The following is a 23,276-nucleotide window of genomic DNA, read 5'->3' on the forward strand; positions in this document are numbered from 1 at the left end:
TTCTATTTTTACATGTATAGTTGAAATACATTTGAAACCCCCTAGAGATTTGTCTTTGGGAATAGAACTTCTTTGTTAAAACTTCCTCTTTGAGCTGGACTTGCCTTTTGAATCATTCACATAGAACTGCTTCCCTTCATTCACTCATGTTTCCTTTACATAGCGTTTGAAAACTTAGCCCTGTGACCCTGGATGTGAAAGGAGGTGAAAAGAAGCTGTATCCTTTCCTTTTCCCTTCAGTACAGAACAAGTGACATGATGCTGACTCACTGGTCTGTTGTTGGTGTAGGCAAGCTAAGCCTGTTAACCAGGTGACTAAACTTTCAAGTCCCTGGCAGAAATCTGGGACAATAATTATATAAATATAGGACAGTGCAAAATCAATGAAGAACAGCTTCTAAAATGGAACGGTCGTCCAAAATACAACTGTCTTCTGGTTTCATTGGCTATTTAGGGGGGGGGGGGGGGGGGGGGGGGGGAAATAAAACAAAAACTACCACACTGGGGACATAAATGACTCTTGTATAGATCAGTACGGGCTTTATTATTATGATACATGGTGACATTGCTACATTAATCCAGTAGTTTTCAAAAGTGCTTTTTTGTGGCTTAGAACTTTCCTTTAGCACTACAACTCAAACAACAGCCGAGTAAAACTGATCAATGCACATGGAGATTTGTGGGGTAAGGAAGGAATAAGCTCGTGGTTTGCTCTAATTTTTTTCAAAAAATTTTAAATTTTTGATGTGGAAAATGAGAATAATAGTACTTACAATAATATTTACAAAAGTTACATAAAGAACAGTATGTCATATTTGCAGAGTACTTTGAAACCATGAATCAAGATGGATAAAAATACCAATATTGTGATTTTGTTGCTTATATTCTGTGGTTAGAAGCATGACTTAAAACAAAGAAAGGAACGAGATAACTGAAGTAGAAGTAGTTGGCCCACAGTTCTCTTCGCCATGACTTTCCTCCTGTGGGTATTCATGCATATTCTGACTTTTATTACTAGCATTTGAGCCTACTTCCAAATACCTACACTCACATGCCTATGGTCTAGAGCCAAGCTGCATAGCTACTGGGACAAATAACACAAATTTTACTTGACAAGAGGTGTATCACCTTAACTGTGTGACTACTATCCAGTCGTCCAAAACAGATTTCCTAGAATTAGCTATCCAGGGGATAGATACACATTTCTGGGCAATAACATCACAGGTACGTATGTGGTTTTCTTTGAAATGAAAAGATAGAATCTTTTGCATATCTCTGACCCTTTCTCACAGTCTCCGTTTTCCAAATCAGCCTAGACCCTTTGTATTAACCTGTAGTTATCTCGCTCTTTCAAAATTTATATTCCGTCTGTTTCTGGTTTTGTAAATGAAAACACTGTGTTTCATAGAAAGCTAACAGGCTGCTTGCTTATTGGCCATAAAATAACAACATATCTTTACTTGTAGTTATAACTTTATATACTGTTCCATTATTCAAAATAATGAGCGAAGAGTATCTGCAGCATGATTGTTCCAGTTACTATATTAAGCCTGCATAAAAAAACCTTACACATACCGATACTATCCCACTGTTCCAGGGAAGCCTACACCAGAGCTTCTCCCAAAGAAAAAAAACAGTAGAGTATATGAACAATTTAAATCGCCTTCTTGCCCTTAGTGACTGGATCTCGAATTAATCAAAAGAAGGACCCTCAAGTGCCATTGCTGCTGACATGAAAATTGTACTTCATCGTAGCTGACAAATGTTTATATTTTTATTTCCATAAAAGATGCTTTAATTCTCGCATTATTAAATTTAGGGTCATATTTACAGCTTTTATTTTAAGTTCATGGTCATATTTACAGTTTTCAATTTATCTTTTACAATTCAGAAGTCTTAAATATTTTTAGATCTTTTCTGCTGTGCAGTGAAAACACATGGGACTTGGACTGAATTTAAAACCCTTGCCATGTGTCTGTTTTTAATACGGTCAGCCTCTCTATAGGTTAGATTTATTGTTTAATTAGGCAGAAAATGACAAAATACAAGTGAAATGTCATAATAGCAAATACTGACCAACATGATTTGAAGGAAAGATCATAAACGAAGCCCTCCCCTGCACTTATTCTTGGACTAAACACAAGTCTGGTCATTTAACTCAGGAGCAGGCTCCATTTGCAAACAAGTTCCTAATGAATTGCATTGCTCAAATAGTAATTGTCTCCCGGCTTGGTGGTTTATGATCATCAACACCTGTGTGCCTTGGGAGCTGTAAAAGCCCTTCTGTTTGCCATGGAAACCTTGAACTGGGAAAAAGGAAGGCGCAAAAGTGCTTTCTGTAGCTCTGCACTGGGGGCAAGATTCACAAGGTGCTCAAAGGAAGAGACCAAGGAGAAAGAATAAACCTTCCAAGAGCTCACGCTGAACCATGTGAGTGTGTATTTATAATATGCAGTTTTCTTTAATTATTTCCGCTGTTAGCACTACTCCAGCTTAAACACAACGTCAGCATGTACAGGTTTCTGTGATTTGAAAGGCTATCAGTGTACTTCTGAAGAGCACAAATAATTATGAGCTTGATTAAAAAAGAACAAGGGAAAACCATAGTACAGAATAAATCTCCTGATAAGTGACAGTTGTCAAGATCTCCCCTCTACTAAACAGAATTATAAACCAGATGATACTTTTAGGAAAACAGAAATCCAGATAGTCTTAAACATGCACCTTAAATAACTATATAACACAGAAAGGAATGACTCCACCTATGTGATGAGCCGAATAACTTCTTGAACTCCAAAACTCTCAAAGTTTTTAAGTGTTTAGAGCCATAATCAAACTTTAGGGCTCTGAAATATTGCTGAATAGTAACTCAAAATCATAACTGCCTTGAACCCCAAATACTTCTCTTATTATTCTAGTACTTCAAAGTTTTATATAAATTAATGATAATTGAATCTCAGGTTCATGGTCTGGTACCTCACTGTCCCCTTAGAAGAGCTATTACCATGGTGATAAGATTGCTTAAATTAAGCTGTCTTTTTCCCCAGTACTTGGCTCATTGCCAGCGCAGTGGAGGGAGATTTCAGTCCATTCAGCACAGCATTAACCTTACTGCCAACACTGCTAAATGGGTTAGAGGAACTAGAAAGAAATTTGATTTAAAAAAGGAAGGAACAAGCAGATATGTAAAATACTGAAGCACAAAAGAGGACTAAAAATAAACACTTTGAAACAAAATCAAATTAGGTAAGTTTTGATATTTAGACAGAAAACTTGAAAATTCTAATGCTTGGGTAATCTAAATGCAAAACTTTACTCAAAATAAGCGTGTCCAATGGTTTATTCATGAGGAAACTCTAACAGACTATAGGGAGGATCAGAAATAATGTCAGGTAAAAACCCCTATTTAACATCTAGTTTTTTCTTCTTATTGGGGAATTTGACTGAAGTGGGAAAATAAATAGCGGAAACCAGAAAAAAGAACCCACCAAAAAAGCAAGATATGGAAACAAATCCTGAGTCACCTAACAGGGCATGGAGAAAATGAAAAACACTCCTTTGAATTGTCAGGGTTTAATACATACTCCATAAAAAGTAGTAAGCTATGTTCAGATGGGGCTGTCAGAGATAATGACAATGTATTACACTGTAAATCATAAGATTTGAAACATTAGAGCAAAGTATCTATGAAACCTGAAAAAACAATTATTTTAGTGGAAAGGAAGGGAATAGGCAATAGGTTGCAAGTACTTTATTCTGGGGGAGAAGAAAAAATCAATTTATGTAAGAGCCCAATAACATTATCCTAAAAAAGAGAATCAATGTTTCCTGTGTTTTTACCTAGTGAGAGAGATCCTTGCAGTCCTTTTCTGGCAATACTTACAAATTATTTTTCTGTGTGACAATGAAATTACTGCATGTTCATAAGTCATTTTAATAATGAATATGTTTTTTTCAAAACCGTGCGTGCCCGCATACAGATAGAGCCTGCATTTGCATTTACAGGCACGTTACAGCGCTGAAGGCTGCAGCACAGGCACCCGGCAGTTTGAGCTGTTACACCTCCTACAGGTACGGCTCTTCTCCAATTTCTTCATCAACAGCTACTCTATGACATGTCCTCTGAAGTTTTAAAGGTGTTCCTAGTTCTTATTTTCATTTGGGTTGCTTATGATCAGAATAACCGCCAGAGTTAGAGAACTGGCCTTGGCAATGACATACACCTAGACTCTATTTTTGGCTTTGCCAAAAGCTTGTGTGAACTTGAACAAGTAATTTTGCCTTTCCAAGTCAGTCTCCTCATTAAAAAGCTGGGCTAGTAAGCTGGGTCCTGACAAAACTGTTTTGCAGATCAGTCCATGCATATAACACCTCTAGATGAAGCACAAAACAGCATTTCTGATTTGCCCTTTTCTATAAAAATATAACAAAGTTTTACTCTACAACAAACCTTTCGGAACATGTACCTCGCTATACGTCTTTACTGCAGCCCTTTGCGGTCTAATCTAGGGTTTCAAATTCTAATTACATAAGAATACATGTTTAATCAGAGTATTGCAAACATTTTCTGAACTACAGAATTTTCTTTTACATAAATATGACACATTATCATTATGAGCAGACTCATAAACTGGCTTAATTTCTGAGTGTCCAGAATGAACAGGATTTAGTCGCACAATTAGTTCTAGGAAATCTTTTCCTGTCTGAAAATTCTCTAATATCATGTGGCTGTAGATAAACCATGCAAACACATGTGCTGTTTATGGATTAACAGGAGATACAGTTGGAAGAAAAGCTGAACATGTGCATTCAGATTTTTGCCCAGTTATTACAGTAAGGAATACGTTACTGTATTCTTTTTGATTGCAAATGTTCCAAATAAAAAAAAAAAATAAAAAAAAATCTGCCTAGACGTATTAGGTATGTACATATTAGGTAGATTTGGTATTATTAAAGATTTAGCACAGAAACACAGCTGCCATTGACATGATTCCTTTTATTTTGTAGGATTATTTTTAATGGGCAGCTAAACATTAATGGAAAAGGAAAGCAAGAGAATCCAGCTATTAGGCCGAAGTATTTGTTCAATTCGAGCTGAATCATTCCCTGTTAAAGGAAGAAAAAAATAGACTGCAAGCCCTTCTTTTTCTCTAAGGCTGTGTTGTGTACTATAGACTTCTGGGAAGCGGTGATCACCAATGTTTTTTATTACAATGTTCCCCTGCTACATCACTTGTCTGCACGTAAACTGCAGATACATCTTGGCAAACAGTCTCACAGATTCTGCTTTCAGATTATATTGCCTTTCAGCCAGCTTCATGAGAGGCTGCAGCTAGGTACCAGAGGGTGCAGGAAATCAGCTGAAACAACCACTGAAGGGTAGGAATGTGGAAAATTCCCGGACTTTGTGAATTGCTAACGTGTAGCCCACAGTATGTTTTCCAGTCTGAATTCCTAATCCACTGCACAGCCCTTTCATCAGTATCCAATTATATAATTATAGCTATAACTGCATATCTATGTATTTATCCTTCATGAGAAGTTTCAAATTTGCAAAAATAATAAGAAACCAGAAAAATTAAACGGAACTCAAAAGAGACTTAACATTGCAAAGTATTTTCCCCAGTGAAGTCTGACAAGAATATTGTGAGTAGGGATGCAGAAAGGCTAAACAAGATCTACCTAACTGTGAAATGAAGAGAACCAAAAGGTACTTAATGGGTACAGAATGCCCAGGGATCAGCCTTATATGTGGCAGAAAGTATAGAATATATAAGCCTGTTACACCAGAAATGACAGAGATGGATCTTTATAAAGATTATGTATACAGAAGCTTCTAGCTCTAGAAGGACTAGCTGAACTAAAATTTTGTTTACGTTCCGTTTTGGAGAAAAGTTTCCAGCCTCCTTGATTCTTTTTGTGATTTGTCCTTAAGAGGAATAAGGAAAGTTTTATTTCAGAATGAATCAGCTTATTCTTCAATCCCAACTTAATAGCCTTTCAGAGGAGAAAAACTTAATTTGACACTTCTGATTAGCCACAGTTAAGTGTTTAAAGATGTATACTAAAATTAAGTTTTGTAATAAAATAAAAACAACCTTCTTATAAGAGAACAAAACTTAGGTTTCAGTGATTAGTTGTGATAACTGGCCCTTGGACATATGTGTATTAAAAAGAAAACCTTTCTATGCATAATACCTTATATTCTCTGAATCAGATTAGTTGGATGTCAGACATTCATCTGTTTCGCCAAACACAGCTTTCACAGACAGTCATGCACTTTACGTGTTTTAAAATGCCAAAACCCAAAGGAAATCCTAGTTAAAAATTCTTGGTGCTCTGTTCGCAATGAAGAGGAAGAAGGTTATAGGAAATCAAGGGCTTGTTTTAAGCATCAAGTCAGCAAACACAGTTGTAGTTGAAAGCCATCAAATTAGCTAATAGTTATCAGGAACAAAAAAAGCTTATTGCAGCCAAAAAGTCAGAGGAAACGGTGTATTTACCTCTGTGGCAGAACTTTGGGTACTGAAACACAGGTTTGCTGAATACAGAATGTATTTGCTTTCAATTATTTTTCAGAGTAGATTATTTGTGCAAATTGTGAATGACCCTGAAGCTGAAGCCTCCCTTCCCCAGCTCCCAGAGGTGAGGCTCTCCATGCTCAATACCTGTCTTGAGCCTGTATCATTTCTCTATTACCAAATGATTATCAAATTATATAGTCTTTGTGTATATTATGCAATAAAGTGTTTAAATATGCATTGAAGAAAATATTATTTTAGTATTATTTCCTATTTTTTCTTATCCACAGGAAAGCTACAGCCTGAACACTGACTGACTCCAGAAGTGCCGGAGTACACTGACTAAACAAAACGTCTATCTCCCGATTACAAAACGGCCCTGGGAGAATGCGGGAGGCTGAGACAAGTACACAAGCGCAAACCCTGACTGCACACAACTCAAATACCTACGTAATCTACACACCTTAAGGAAATCAATGTCTTCCAAAACTCTGCAAAACACATGCTTTTATGAGCGTTAACGATCTAGATGAATCAAGGAAATAAGGCCTCACATGGCTACATGACACGGCCTCAACTCAAAATGCATTGGCACGTCCTGAACGACAAACTTGTAATTTCCCATCACCATCTCGTGTCAACGTCAGGCATCCTCCCCATCTTTTTTTTTTTTCTTTCTTTCTTTAACATTTGAGATATGTTGTGTACAACAGGTTGGTCCGTACCTGGTTTCCAGCGGTATGTTGCTGTTCAAGACCCAGCTGTTATGGAGATGCACCGAATCTTGCGTACTGGTGGGGGGAGTCGGGGCAGCAGGACTGGGCTGGCTGCGGGTGGTCATTGACCTTCTCTGGAGAGAATCCGCTGTCGGAGGTGGTTTTCTGGCACAGGTGCAGGCGTGCGGAGGTGGAGGTGGCGGCGGGAGGGGTCTGAAGGTGAACTGGTTGTGTGGGCTACCTGGCATATCTGAAACGACAAAGAAAAGGCAAAGAAACCCACAGAGCGTTATTATTTTAAAAAGATCGAGAGAGCATGAGCGTGATAGAATACTTACTGGGATTAAAGCATTGTGCTTTATCACGTTGTTAACCCAGTTGCCTGTAAAATGTTGTTGCAACATATGAAATAATTTAAGATATAATACTCTACTGAAATGGAGAATATCAGACACAGACACACACCCTCCAGCACTGTAGTTCAGCAGTTCAACAAAAAAAAAAAAAGGAAAAAAAAGAAGATATAACATTCACTTAATTTGTCATAGGATTTTTTGGGGAGGCGGGTAAAGAACAAATAAATCAAGTTGACATTGAATTGCAGCATAGATACCAACTGATTTCATGAGGTATAAATCCCATTTAAGAATGTCTGTGGAAGAAATAGACACAGTACAAGAATTAGTCTTGCACTTCAAATCAAGTGAGAAAATAATCAAATAATTCCTACCACCTAACAAACATCTTTGATAAAACAAGGTTAACACACTGCTACGCGTCTGTTCCTGCATTTGTTAACGAGACCTGGGAAAAGGCCCTCTTAAAGCCCATCTGAAGCACTAATGATCCAGATACCCAGAGAAAAGGTTTTGTGGCAGCTAAAGGCAGATGAGCTGGCAGGGAGCTCACAGCCACCGGAGCAGGCTGCGAGGGAGACGGAGCGAAAGACGCGCGCGGCGGGTACCCAAGGCCCTGCTACCTGTGCTGCCGCTGCCCTATGGGACCCTCGGCGCTGCCCTCGAGCACCCGAGAAGGACGCTGTAACTGCACGGGTCCTGCCCTGCGCTGACCCTGCTACCCGGCTTTAAGGGGGCTCAGCCCGTGCCACTGAGCTTGAATCCTCCTGCAAAAGATAACGAAGATACAAAGCTGGTCTAACAGTACTTTGAAGGGACAATAAAACCTTGTTTTCTCTACTTCCCACAAGAGTTTCCAAAGCCTCTTAGTACAGCAAGAAACACAGCTATGGAGAATTGAGGCAAGAAATTGCTTTTTAAAAGAACAGTAACAAATACTTTGCGAAGAAGATGCTGATAAAAATTGCTGCCAGACTGGGTAAACTGTGAAGCTGTTAATCTGGAACTCTTCCAGCTAATTTACTTCAGTGTCTAACGTGGCTTTGTCCCATTTCTATACTCACCCCCGCTCTCCTTTTACCTTAGCAGACGTCCAGTTAAATTTGCACAAAACCAGCTGGAGCGGAGCTCTGATGAACCTGCAAAAATTCCCTGCAAGGAACTGTTGTTGCCATCCATTTCCAACACATGCTTTCTTTAAATTATGACATGATGTGTCTTCAAGGTGAAAGATGAAAGCGTGCCCCTTCCCTTCTTGGAATGGCTGGTGGAAGAAAAGCACTTTTTTCTCCGTGACAGTCACAATTTACCCCAACTGGAGAAACAAGGTTGTTGAGTGCTCCACATAAGCTCTTCTATGCTGTGGTAAGCAAAGCTGTCACAGATTTGGCCCAGGCTTAATCCTTTTAATTTCATTGATCTTTTATCAAGGCAGCATTCTTACAGTTGCATTAAGGTTTACCCTGTAATATTAGTTTGCATATACCAGAAAAGCATTTCTAAGCATATTAGAAAATTGGAGACCTCAGTAAATTAAATCACTGGAGTCAACAGTCCAGAGGCTCTGAAATAATCTGCTAAGGCACTTTCATATAACAATTAATCTCAGTAAATCCTGTATCCTGCTATTTTAGAATTGAAAGCTACCCAAATTTTGGACATAATATTTGATGTCCAGCATTCTCACGTATTTGACCAATGACATTCCCTTACTTAGTGGTATCAATCTTACACGCACTCTACAGAAAATTATACATCCTATAATTTGCATGACAATTCGTTTTAATGGTTGTGCCACTGTCCTGTTAGAAAATTGCTGATCTTTGCCAGGACATGCAGTTAGACTCTACAAGGTACGTCAAAAGCTACGCAGTAAATACCGAGCAGCCAAGGTGACTGCTTCTCTAGGTATATGGGAAAAAACCCCGTATCATCTATATGGCAACATATCTTTTAGTTCCTTTCTTCCCGTTTTATCTGTACTGTCCCTATCCTGTCAATAGCACGCAATTATCTGACAAATAGTTTAGTTTGTTCCATGCAACAGACTGGTTCTGCTTTGTGAACCATAAAGTATTTCTGGTTGGCAGGGTACCTTATATCTCCCAGTGCAATTTATCACAATACATTAACGCATCAGATTTCCTGGGGGATTCCTTTTTAATTATCACACTTGTCACCCCTTCATCCAGCTGCTGGCATCATAGAAAACCTTGCATCAGATTCTGAAGTATTTTGGTGATTTAAAGACAAGTCTTCTGCATCAGACCTTCACTTCAGTGAAGCAATGCAAATTCATTATGCTGAGAATTAGCATGAGTTTCCAATTAGTTTTTACAGACTTTCTAATTTGGCAAGGTTATTTTTATTTTGCTTGAAACTAAGTCTACATCTCATTAACTTTATTTTTATACCACAAAAAATGTTGCTTGGGATATAAAGCAGCATTATATCTAAATATGCGTGCTTACGATTCTTCAGGACTCTGAGTAAACAGTAGACTCTGTAAAATAACTTAATGCAAAATCATTTAAATGCCTAAAAAGGTATTGCACAAGATAATTTGTCTAAAGCCAACAAGTTTTCAAAATGTATGGGAGTGATATAGAAATTAGCTCAGCTATGAATTTTTATCCCGTTGCTATTGTTCAGCATAATGCTATCCATAACAACTCCTGTTTTTATTTTTAATGGTTGCTAATGATCAGACTTGTAATTTTTTTTTTACATCAAGAAGTCTAAGTATGATATGCAAATACAGTGTTATTTGTTTTCAATGTGTTCATTGACATGGTAGAAGTTTCCATTCATCTAAAAATGTAACTATAAAACATGATTTCAGCTCAAACTTTACATTTACAATCATTTGCTTCAATTCAGATTTTCATGTGAGGAGCGTCCAAGCCAGAAGAGATGCTCTTGGCCCTCCCTCTTGGCCTTCTCATCTGCACTTGCATTTAGCCCTTTTTTTTTTTTTTACAGACAGAAGCGGCTGTTTAGAAAATGTCTAAATTCTTTCCTCTGAGAATTCATTATTTGTAAATAGTTCTTTCTTTTCAGCATAGCACATCTAGAACCGTGATGTTTCCTGAAAAGATCTATATAACATTCTGCTGCTTTGCTGTATATTGGATCTGCTTTGTTTTACTCTAACTCGCACACTCCCCCATCCACTCCACAAACTCCACTTAAATGTCTTCCCCCCCCCGCCTTTTTTTTATTTTTAGGGTTTTTGCTTTCATTCTTCAATAATGATGTTGATTTGTTTAGCTTTTTTATTTTGAGACACTTCCTGAACTCCATGCACTCACTCCAAAAGAGAAACCGCTGTATTGATGCTAGCTATAAACAAGAAAAACTCTCCTTGTAATTCTGCTGGTTTGAAGGATTTCTACTTGCTCGCCTTTCTTTGAAGTTTGAAGGGAGGAGTTCTGCTTCTGTCCTGAACGTTTCTTCTTCTGCGGTTCCGACTCATTCTTTTGGACGGCCCTTGATCAATATTGAACACACACTGCACCGTGGCGGTTGTATAATGGAGCTTGGTATCCTACCAAATTATGGAGCACAGACCTCAACAGCTCCTCTTCAGCTCCTGGGTTCTACTACTACTTTTTCCTTCAGGAGATACAATAATCCAGATCTTGCTTTTTTAGCAGGCCTCTGCTTTTCAGAAAGTGGAAAGTTAATAACTTTGATGCTTCCCTTACTCTGCCATGTTGGTTGAGTGCTGCCTTTCTGCTCAAAAGTTATTGGAGGCACAGACCAATGGACAAGAGCGGCATTAACATAAACTCATTTTCCTCAAGAGTCAGGCTAAAATGCCTTTGTAAGCACAAACATGTAGCTAAATTGCTTTATAGACCGACAAAAATGAAATAAGCAGCTTTATCAACTAGTTAGCACCTGATTAAAAATTAGTTTCGAAAATAAGCCAGGCCTTTGCTGAAGTATTTTCCTAACAGTTTTGAAGTATACTTTACTATACTTCTTGGATCCACACAGAAAGAAGGGGTAATTGAACTGTTTTATCATTTACTGACAAGACTACAACAGCCTGTATCATTACTAAGTGAAGTATATCAGAGAGAATATATTAAAAAGTAATGAACCTTAAAAGGTTTGCATCTAACCTGTAGTGCTTTTGAGATATTTTAATTTTTTCAGTTCCTAAATTCATTATTTATTGGTATGTTTGGATTTTTTATTTTTAACTAGACATGTCTCAGCTGAGTATGAATTAGCTTGCAATCTGTTATTTAATGAACAAAATAGCAACATATGTTCAGAGAGCTTAGTTTAGCTTATTTAAAAGTTCTGCGGGTATACTACTGCTCAGTTACAAACCAATCTGTAATTTTTTCTCAAGCAGAGATGAAGGAGCATCATGCTATTAATCCAAATAGAGCCTGGAACAGGTTAATCTGCGTCATGCAGGAAGATGTGTCTGACACCATCTACCAGAAGGGTAGGATTATGCCCAGAGCACTGTGCCCAACTTATCTACATGGGCGCTGAAGAAGTGGAAAAGATTCAGTGCAGGGAAGACAGAAAATCTGAATGCTTAAGACTAGAGTTAAAAAGCACAGGATAAAAATTCTCAAGTTTACAATGAGATTTATGCTCTGGGTCTAAGAAGACAAACTAAGAATTAGATGTAGGTGCTACCATTGCAGAGTGCTGGCTCTGCCACTTGTTAGTATACTTACTGATGTGTAAGTCTTTACACCCTTTCCTTCCATTCTAAATGTATTCCTTTTCTCTGTATGCACCAATGACCTTACTAAGCCTCTAATTATTTTTTGTCTATCTCTGAATTCCTTTTATTTTTGCTGTCACATATTTTGAGAAAAGGTGAATATGAAAAAAAATTGTGTATGAAATCGCTCTATTGATGCATAAATTTACGTTGTGTTTCAATAATCTATTCTATACTTGCTTCTTCTGACGTAGCTCGACATTTAGTTGGCCTACCTTACTTGCAAAATCCTTTGCTTCATGAATTTTGTCAGACTGCTAGGATATAAAAGAATCTAACCAGTACCTTTAATACCAATTTACCTTTAGATTATTGCTTTGCTGTATATAATTTTTTTCTCAGCCTCACTACACTGTAAGTCTTCCAGAATACAAAATACCAAACATCTCTAAAGAATTCTACCAACCATATGGTTTTATGCAAAATAAAGTTTATAATGCAACGAAAGCTTACAAACTAAAGGTCATATGGACTCAAAGTTTACCTACTAAGTAAAAGAGATTTAGAGGCCTCCAGAGACCAATATTGCTTCCCACCACAGCCTGCTGACTCATGCCCAAGGTGCTCTGAGCTTGCCCCTGCGGCTGCAGGTTTTCCTTGGTGAGCGGGTTGGGATGGCCCAGGGCAGACTGAGGGAGGGAGGGACCAGTTAAGCATTGGGGATCATCAAGGGGCTCTGGGCACTTCATTTATCAGTACAGGTGCGCCCTCAAATAGCCAAGTATATAATTTCTCACCATACTGCCACTCTAAGAGTAGAATGAATCCTACGTATCATTATTTAGGCTGTGCTGAAAACACAGCACTTCACTTCCAAAGAAAAATTAACAGAGATCTTACGCCACGTACTTTGAATGGCGTCAGCGAGCATAAAATACAGCTGGATTTACATTATAATAATGTAATGATGTCAAACAAATGATGTATAACACTTAAACACTCAGTCCAATGTGTTCGTATGGATCCCATTAAATGTTTCCTTTACATTCTCAGTATCACATATGTTCAATTCCCTTGAATCCCTTACAATTATACACACACACGATAACAGCTTCTAACTCGTAATTTGTGGATCATTTTAACAAAAAGAGATTTAGTAAAAATAAGAATTCTAATAATTTCCTAATGCTAACAGAAACTTATTTCTCATTCAGCATTGCCAAGTTTAGCCATATTTAAAAATGAAATATGATGGAAATTCAACTCTTTTTAAAACACAAGTAACATTTACATTGAATGTTGTATAGTCTAACTGTGTAGGAAGAAAATCTATTCTGCATATAAGCCACAAGGACAGTAAGGACATCTCATGATGGCTGTGCAGCACTTCCTTTTCTATTTCTACCTTAAAGCAAAAACTTGTACGATAAGACCTGAGTGACTATATTTTGTAAACACTCATAATGGACCTCATTCTAGGAAACTTTACAGAAACATAATTACCCAGTTTAGAACACCAGACTAAAAAGGAACGATGGGAGCATCACCAGCAGGTGTCTGTTTAAAACATTGTTGCTTTTACCGGAGTAAATGTTTTATGTTTCTTTAATTTTGTTTAATACAATCTCTTGTGAAATAGTGCTAAACTCAGTTAAAATTCCTTTTGGAGTCCATTTTTATTTAGGTAGACTAACACGAGCCTGGGATTTTCCCATTATTTTAATTTACATTTTTGGTCCATTTCTAACAAACAAATGCTGGATTACTTAAAGTCTACCAGAAAATCTTCACAAATCAAATAGTATAAATGGACTTTATTACCTGTATATGATATTAAGTATCAACGCCTTAAAACTTCTTGCAATAGAGAGCATAAGGAATTTTCATTAGCAGGACTTTTGTATTTGACAGTAATTTGCCTTTACTGTTGCATGTCAGGATGGTAACACCGCTGGGCTCTATTTCTGGTAAAACGTCAATTAGTAGCATGATAAAAGTGAAAAAAATACTGGAGATCTCATAGGGTTTTGGAAAATAAATCAGAAGTGTTTCAGAAGTGTCTCAGAAGTGTCTCTGCAAACAAACTGTTTCTTGACTCAACTGCAGGAAGATGTGGAATTTTTCAGGCAAAAGAAGGGAGGTTAGAACTCATTAGGGAAGGAAAGGCAGTGATTTATCACTAGGGAACTACCACATGGCCACCCTTTCCAACTTTGCTGATAGGATGCATTTAATAATATTCTGCCTTTCAAGATTCAAAAAATTCTGGCATCTGTTGGCTTTGTACTGTATACTTAACTTGCCAAGTTTACTTTATAAAATTTTTGAAATAAGACTGATATACTCTTTTTTTTAGGTGTGCGTGGGGGAGTGTTTTTGCTTTTTCTGATGATAGAAATGTTAATATACTCAAACCAAAAGAAGGGCTTGTGGGCCCAAAGCTATCTATTTTTTTCTCCAGCTGTATCAGCTGGTGCAATGAAAGACATTACCTTTCCTGACAAACTTTGCCTCACTGAGAGGCACTTATATCTGTAGACCATTAGCGCTACAGCAGCACTACTCCTCCTTAATTAACTCCATCACTCAGTGTTTTAACTTGGGAGCCTGATTGCTGAAGTAGAATGATTTTGGACATAAACACTGTACGATAAGATGCCACTCTCTGTGCTGTAGTTTATAAGCAGAGATGAGTTTCAGGTTATAATGCTGTGTACTGTGGATAAGACGCAAGTTTTAAATGTTATCATGCAGAAGCACCTGACAACATAAACACGCTGGTGCGTGTTCATATAAAATAAACATTGCCAAAGGGGAGTGAAGAGCTCGAGCTCCTGACGGGCTTTTACTCTGCTGAACTGTCTGAATTATAGCTTTGTTCTATAGTGCTTCCTCATATAGCTGTTAAATACCAATGCACTCTATGTATAATATTTACGTGAAAATATTATGCCATTTATGTCAATTAATATGACAAATTTGAAATGAAACTGTTCTACTCACTCCCTTCCATCTCCTTCGTTGCAGGTGGTACATCCATCAGATTCTCTCAAATACCATCCAGTAGAGGGAGGACTCCTCTTAAATCACTACAGTCCGTTCCAACACAAGACAGGCCCGTTGGTGACTGAGTCACAGAGGTCAAGGACAAAACGTGAAGGGAGAAGAACAGCAGCACTCCAATTATCATGGAGACCGAGGGAACAACCTAAACAACCAGCTCAGGCTTCCAGCGGTTTGTTTAGCAGATCAAGCAGCTGCTGGTACAATTAACATCACACAGCATTCAAAGGATGGAAGTGGAGACTGACAGCTCCCAGCCAGCTTAAAGGTGATATTTCAGGAGAATGCGTAATTCCTGCCATTACTTAAAAGTGGTGGGTTCAGTCAATAGCACGAGTTGTAACTTCTATCAGTGGCAACTCACAGGGGACAGTACAATCACTATTCTAAAACTCCGAACAAAGCGGGAGAGATTATAGCTTACAGAGTAAGCCTACCATCTGGGTTTACAAAAGCCAGGCAGTTACAAGTAGCCTGGCAGCAAATTTTGATGACCTTAGAGGTGAACAGATTTTGATTAAAGAGCAGTTTATGATTGGTAAAATAGGTTGTGAGCAGCCACGGCTGTAAAAATTAATGTTTCCCCAGTTATTGATGGTTTTCGGCAGAGTGACATATATTCAGGTTTTGGCCTTTGTGTCATTAAATTCATTAGCTGTGAGGGCTTTGTGAAAGGGATCTATGGGTAATGGAATTAGCAACTATAAATCATACTGAAACACACAGTGTATTTAGCCCAGTAGTTCAGTGGAAATATCATGAATATGGACATATTGAGCCACTTTGTCACCAGCCTGTCTACAGTGGGTGATAACCTTCCCGGTCGGCTTCTTACCTGCTTCATCTGTGTTCCTGTTACTTTGCAACATTTTTAGGAAAAAAGACTGCTTGAGGCCATGCCCTGTTACAGACCCAAATAATGTAAAACCCTGCCGCATTCGAATTCTCTGCACAACGATGGCTGAGTGAAGACTCTTCCATTCTAGTGTTTGCCTTCTCAAGGCTGGGGACAGTGACATGAGTCCTACCAGTTGACCGAAGTACAGAATCCTCTTCGACTTAAAGCTCAGCCACAAGAGAGATCAGTTTGTTGATTCATATTTTTGTAAATATAAAATATTCTGTGGCTCTATAGAAATATGAAAAGACGCTAAGCCCTAAGTCATGGTTAAACCTGCCATTTACACCAGGACCCAAACTCAAGCCCTGAGAGCAAGTTCATGTGCATTCCTGAAATTACTGGGGGCAAGATCCCAAGCAAATCCCCTATCTATTTGGACTCAGACGGAGCTAGTGCTTTGTTGGCAGCACTGCAAACTTTAAGTTTACTTCGAAGTGGAAGTGCCTGAACTCTCTGGCTTCAAGGATGAATCGCACTCCAGCTTATCCCACCTGGATATATAAAGGCTTTGTTCAGGACACCTGACTCTCTGTACTCCAGATTATCATGTCAAATCCAGATATCCAGCATGCCTCCTGACATTACTTTACAGAGCATAACTGAAAATACTAGGTCCATTTTCACGATCAATACCATGTACAGACGTAGAAGCTTGAAGCTCTTCTGGATCATTCAGTAATTGTCTCTACCCCCATGTATTTACTTCATTTTTCAGACAAGCCTTTTAGAAAGATATTAATGAGGGAACATCAGGAGAAATATAGACTCATTTCTATATTCATAACGTTCTGAAGAACATGTTTAAGCTTATAGGAAAATAAAGGTCTGTATTTTATTCAATAAACCAGTATGCCATATGTTTTTATTACAGATTTCACATTGACATTAAATTGCTTGATATGAATATCTTTACATATATTTCCAGTGACTGTTATATGAATATAGGCAGTATTAAAAAAATAATTCATTTATCTGTGGTTATACAGTAACTCGTGGAGGGGCAGAAAAAGCTGCCAAAGGTATCCATTAGATGTAAACATATGTAGAGTTTAACTGTGACTCTGTATGCATATCTATTCTCCAATTCATCAAAATAATACTAATGTAGTATTGTTTTATAAATAAACACTAAGAAATATTTTTCTTGACAGAAGACTTTGCATCCACACTTTGTGTAAACACTGCAGCCAGTTAAATAGACTACAATGTCTGTGGGAGTACTGCATAAAGCCTTAGGCGGGGCTCAACATCACATTCAGCTGGAGGATATAGAGGAGCACAATGCACGACCATCACACTGAAATAAGCTAAAAATTACTTTCAATCATGGTATGGGGTTTTTTTAAGTAGATTTGGGCATTCTGTAGAAAAGTTTACTTCTAGACTGTTTCCCTGCCTTCCGGGGGAAGAGGTGTAGCGGGGCAGCGATGGTCCAGGGCGACCGTAGCAGCGCTGGGGCCATTTGGGTGGCTTTGGTCTACAGGAGTGGAGAAGTAGAAGACAGCTTGCTCAAAGCCAGCTGTTCAGAACAAATATCCCTTGACCTACAAAGTTCAGCCAGAATTCACCATAAATCACTGGGCTGCATCTGATTATAAATCTGTATCCCCTGTACTGGCTCTGTAGAAATGATTTCTGCTGTATTCTCCGAGATTTAATTTTAAAGTGATTCTTCTTTCTCTGTAGACTGTATGGGGTAGCAGAGTTGTTTGTTGCTACAATTTTCTGCTAGCTAATTTTCTGATTATTTTGGATAATCAGAGAGAAAACTTTATACAGAAGCATGCTACCAACCAATAAAATGAACGGTGAAACTGATAATGGTGAAACTGAGAATGTTTTTATCTGGCTCTTCCTGAATGGCTGCAAATACATTCAAACTTGTTACATAAATTAGGAATATGATCCATTACTCTTCCTTAAGTCAAGAAGAGACTTCCACTTCATCTTGGAGGTTAGTTTTAAACACAGCTGATGAATTGACAAGCAGCAAGTATGTGTGCTTATTACTGGTCAAGAAATAATGCTGACAACTTTTTTTAAAAAAATCAAAGCATATGTGGCCCCTCCTCTCCTCTCCTCTCCTCTCCTCTCCTCTCCTCTCCTCTCCTCTCCTCTCCTCTCCTCTCCTCTCCTCTCCTCTCCTCTCCTCTCCTCTCCTCTCCGTAGTCTGACCTACACAATAATTTGCAATTAATACATAAATTACAGTAGGACAGATTTTTCTCAACAACCCTACTAGTTCCCTGTTGGTCAGGGTAAAGAGCTCGCAGGAAACCAGGCTGTTTCCTTCAGCTTCATTTATATTCTACTTCACAAACTTGAGTTGACAGATTTCTTAAAGAAGAGTTCTTTAAGACAAATTACAGTTTCAAAACATGTATTGTCCTTTTGAAGTTTTGCTTTAGAAGAGAAACAAATTTTTAAATAGAGAATTGTTTGAAATTATCTTTTAATTCTCTATTTAAACAGAGAATTATTGTTTTAAATAAGGGAAACACATTGTTTTAAAAACAAGAATGGTAACCTTATCTGTAGGATAGTTAGCATCAATTTATTCTTGGTAACCCTTAGAAGGACATGGTATTATTTAAGAAGGAGGTTGCATGCAATTGTCAGATAGCACAACAGAAAGCTATTTGTCACTCACCAAATGATTTTACATGGTCTCTAAATTACACTAAATTAGTTAAAGAATATACCTGAGCACAGAATTAGCTGGCTGACTACTTCTGCCTTTTATCCCTAGAGGTAGTTAACAAGTTCCTGTCCCTCTCAACTTAATCCACAAATCAAAGAAATACTTCTACAAAAAGATCTGTACCTGCCATTGATGTTTGCTAACATTTTATTTAGGAATGTTGACGCTTCTCCTACAGTACTGAGCTTGCTGGGAGGAAAGACAATGGTACATGTGTAACTGATGGTAAAAAACAAATCGATTTTTTTTTTAAAGAAATGAAAAACTCCTGTAGGGAAAGACAAAATAACACAGAAACAGCTAATGTAATGCCTGAAAATGAACAGCCCAGGCACAAACCCACAGTTTTCCAGTTAGTCTCTCTGATGCATATTTGGGCATTTACAAGCAAGCATGCAGATTTTCTGAAACACCGATATGATTCTACCACTCCACTAAACCGGAGGTTGTAGCCTGGTTCCTCAGAACTACTTAAGACTTTTAACTCCACTCTGCATTTTATTATCAGGAGCCCTGCACTCTTAAAACACCTTTGAAGATCTGAGCAGAGCATCTATCAAGTACCAATAGGGTCACTTCTGCATAAACGGATTCAGACAGTTAACTTCAGGCACTAAGGTTTGACAAGCTTCTCCTGCTATTCTTGCTCAACTTGCAAACGAAATCTAGTGCAACTCAAAATTAACAAAGACTACATCATTTTACAGCTTTAATAGGTTATAAAAGTTCCCTGTGACCGTATCCTCAGTTCACCTCACAACACATTTCAAAGGTGCATTTCACTCAAAGCTTACCTACACACAGTTATTTAAACTCATTGTAAATAAGACACGCATTTTTGAATATTACTAGAAATTACATCTATAAAATATCGAATAAAACCTTCAAAACAAATGCATAAAGAAGTATCGAGGGAAACATACTTTTTCATATGAATCTAACCAACAAAGTATTTTAATGAGTGCACATCTATTAAGAGAATTCTCAGGATACTGTAATTATTATTCATTTTCTAGAATTGTTTCACCATGAAGCTTTATGCTACTATGGGGACTTTAATGTTTATGTTTTGTGATGGCTGCGTTGACTATTAAAAAGCAATTTGGCTGACATTTTAAGTCTTTTGTTGCCAGTTTTAATTGGATTGTTCACCAAGCATCAACTCCCCCGTTAACTGCAAAAATTACAGGCCAACGTCAGTTTATAGTAATGACTGTTTAATGATTTTATCCTGTCAGTATGCCAGCTTCATATGGATGCATGCATGATTAGTTTCACATCAAGACCTGTAATTAAATAATTGAAACCTAAACAAAAGAGAATATCAAACAGGAACACATCCTTAATAAAGACTCAAAGATTTATCAAGATACTCATTCCAATGTGAAAAATAATTACTGTTTTGAGGTCAAACAGTGCAAAAGTTGGTGTTAAGGAAAAAAGTTCTCTGCATCTTTTGCTATAGAAGAAATTTCCCTTTAAGTGATGCAAAGTTTGAGGGCTCACTGCAGTGAGACTTTGCTTGTCATTCTTCAAACTGCCTCAAAATTATTCAGAACTCATTATTAGCTATTTTTATTTGCTTTCCAGACTAGGTAAAGCTGCTTTTATAATAATAATTATAAGATATAAAAATAATTATACCTCAACTGAAACTTACAGTACTTACAATCAAAGAACAACAAGCCCACTAACTTCTCAGAAATTCAGATTCTTGAAAGAAAACCGATTATTCTTCTTTGTTCAGCTCTGAATCCTATGCCAAACTCCTACATATTTCAGAATTTCAAACAGAGCAAAAAATGGCTTTCAGAAGACAACTTTCTGAAAGTGTGAAATATCCGTGCAAAGTAAGCCAGAAACGAAGACTCGCAAAGCAGGGCCAGCACTGCAAAGGCAGGGAGTGCCTCCTCATATTGCTCAGACAGAGTTCAAGAAGCTGGGGGCTTCTTGGAGAATTTCACACCTTACGGTTTTGGCCATCCGACATGGATGGTAACTTTCTGTAGGCAGTTAAACTCTTCAATTTTGAAAAGAACTTGGTTTTGCACACATTTTGATACTTAGAAAGTCCAGGGAAAAAATATTGACCAAGAGTTTTTACTGTCGTCTTAATAAGAACATCTGCACTATAAAATTTGGGATAGGGTGGCTCTAAACTGAGCTGGTACATTTATGGATTCCCATTAAACTTAGACCTCAAAGGTCAAATACCAGACTTTATTGTGTTATGCATTCAGTAAGTATTCAGGCAAATTTCAGCAATTTATAGCAACTTAGAAGAACTTACGTCCATCTGTTTTCAGGCTTGACTTTTACAGACTATAGTCACCTACTAGAAAATATTAACCTACTGGAAAGTCAATAGATTTTCAAGGTTGCTTCATTTTTATGTACAAAAAGCTGTATGCCTTGCAGAATCATTCATTTTCCTTTTATTGCCAGGATGATGGCTTAAAACCTGTTCTGACCAAACTTTTGAGCAGATGGCTTTATTTGAAAGATTTAGGGATAAATTTAGGACCCATCTCTTTTCCCAGTTACAACAGCATGATATGGGATTAACTCCATTGATTTCAATTATGTTATTCTGCCTTGCTTTGCTAGATGTGACCACAGAAGCTAACAGTCCAACTTTGATAGGGCATATCCATTTTTTATATATTTAGAAACAGAAAATTTGTCACTTCAAAATAGCAGCTGTGGAACTCCGCATGATTCTGTTCCAGGAACGGGGTTACTGTATTTGTGATTTAGAAAGGGATGAACCACTGAACCAGTGAAATACAGGTTGGCAGAAACTTACTGCGATTTGTAAAATAAGAAGGTCCAGCAGAGGTATGTGAATGGACCATACATCAGCAGATGAAAATTCACATCGACAAATGCAAGGTACCTCAAATTGATTGCTGAGATCTAAATTAACTCCAAGTACTCAGAAAATGGACCTCTGTATGTCTGTAAACAGCTCAATGAAAACCTCTTTTCTATGTACAGCTTTAGTAAAAGAATGTAACAGCATGGAAAATAAAGCAAATTGGACAGAAAGTAAAATGGCAAATAGTGTTAAATCATTACATATACATCTTGTGGTATACTTTGTTCCATTCTTGACACTCTTTTTCAGAACAATTTGGTAAAAATAAAAGGGATTTTACAAACAGGTGACTAGGTTAGTGATGTGGAAAAATCGCTATGTGAGGAGACACTAAACAGATTGTGTAGTTTAAAGAGAAGCAAGATGTAAATGATAGAGAAACAACGTAATGAACTCAGTAGGTACGCAATTATTTACACTCACAATAAAAGTACAGTGGATCACTAAATGAAACTGTTAGGAGAGAAATTTAAAACTGATAAAATGGAACACTCTGGGGTGTTTTTTTTCTTTTTTTTTTTTAACACCATATTTAATCTAGGAACTTGTTGCTACAAACTATCATTGAGATGAGGAGGTTGCAAATATTTTATGTATAAAATTTTACATAGATAATTATTCATCCACACAGAGTAAGCAGGCAACACACACACAAACCTAAGTGTATCTAACTATAAAACCTACATATCAAAAGGAAGCGTTTTTATGTGTATGAGTATATAATATGCATATGGATATTTTATACATACACAAAAATCTCCACTGAATTCAAATCCCAGTGGAAAGAACAAAAGTTAGACTGGTATTTACTCAGTTTATTTACAAGGCTAAATTTTTATCATCTCAAAGGATTTCATTTCACATAGGTTAATACAACAGCACGGAGCAAAACTGCACTCACTGCTTGCTTCCTGCTCCAGCCAGAGAACCTCAACCAAATTCCAGCCGTTGCTGAATTTCTTCCTATGTGATCAGGTCAGCCCTGGTTTAGTCAGAAGACATTTGGGGAAAACAAGACGAGTATGTCTTTACTCTGCCAACTGATGAAACAAGTTTAAGGCAAGCCATTCTCATGGTTGAAAAAGAAGAATGGGTCTGCCTTGAAGTCATGTACCACCAATAATGCAAAAACTAGAGATGAAATACTTGATTTGCAGATCTCGGAGCGAGCTAGGTATTGACACTTAAATAGCAATTTGAAACTCAACACACATAAGGAACCCATGAAACCACTTCTATAGGATCTATTGTCCAGTACAGAAGAGTAACTCAAGCCTCCTTCTGATCCTCATCCTGATGTTTACATTCTAATTTTGATGCTTACTTGCAGTCTTTCGAAATACATGACTCTTAGCAAATACTGTAAATAATGCCATACAGATTTTGTGAACAATACAAATGGGACTACCGTACTTCAACGTGCACGACGCAACAACCAGCTAAC

At 37.6% G+C, this 23,276-nt stretch overlaps 1 protein-coding gene across 1 annotated transcript in view; it reads right to left on the reverse strand.

Annotated features, from left to right (window-relative positions):
• The window catches only part of TENM1 (teneurin transmembrane protein 1), a 353,539-nt gene that overhangs the window by 162,507 nt on the left and 167,756 nt on the right, over nt 1–23,276 (reverse strand). Inside the window, exon 4 of the mRNA XM_075513171.1 lies at nt 7,247–7,487. Coding sequence (XP_075369286.1) covers nt 7,247–7,487 — 241 coding nt within the window. The remainder of the gene's footprint in view (nt 1–7,246; nt 7,488–23,276) is intronic.

Source organism: Mycteria americana, chromosome 10, assembly GCF_035582795.1.
Source record: "Mycteria americana isolate JAX WOST 10 ecotype Jacksonville Zoo and Gardens chromosome 10, USCA_MyAme_1.0, whole genome shotgun sequence".
NCBI lineage: Eukaryota > Metazoa > Chordata > Aves > Ciconiiformes > Ciconiidae > Mycteria > Mycteria americana.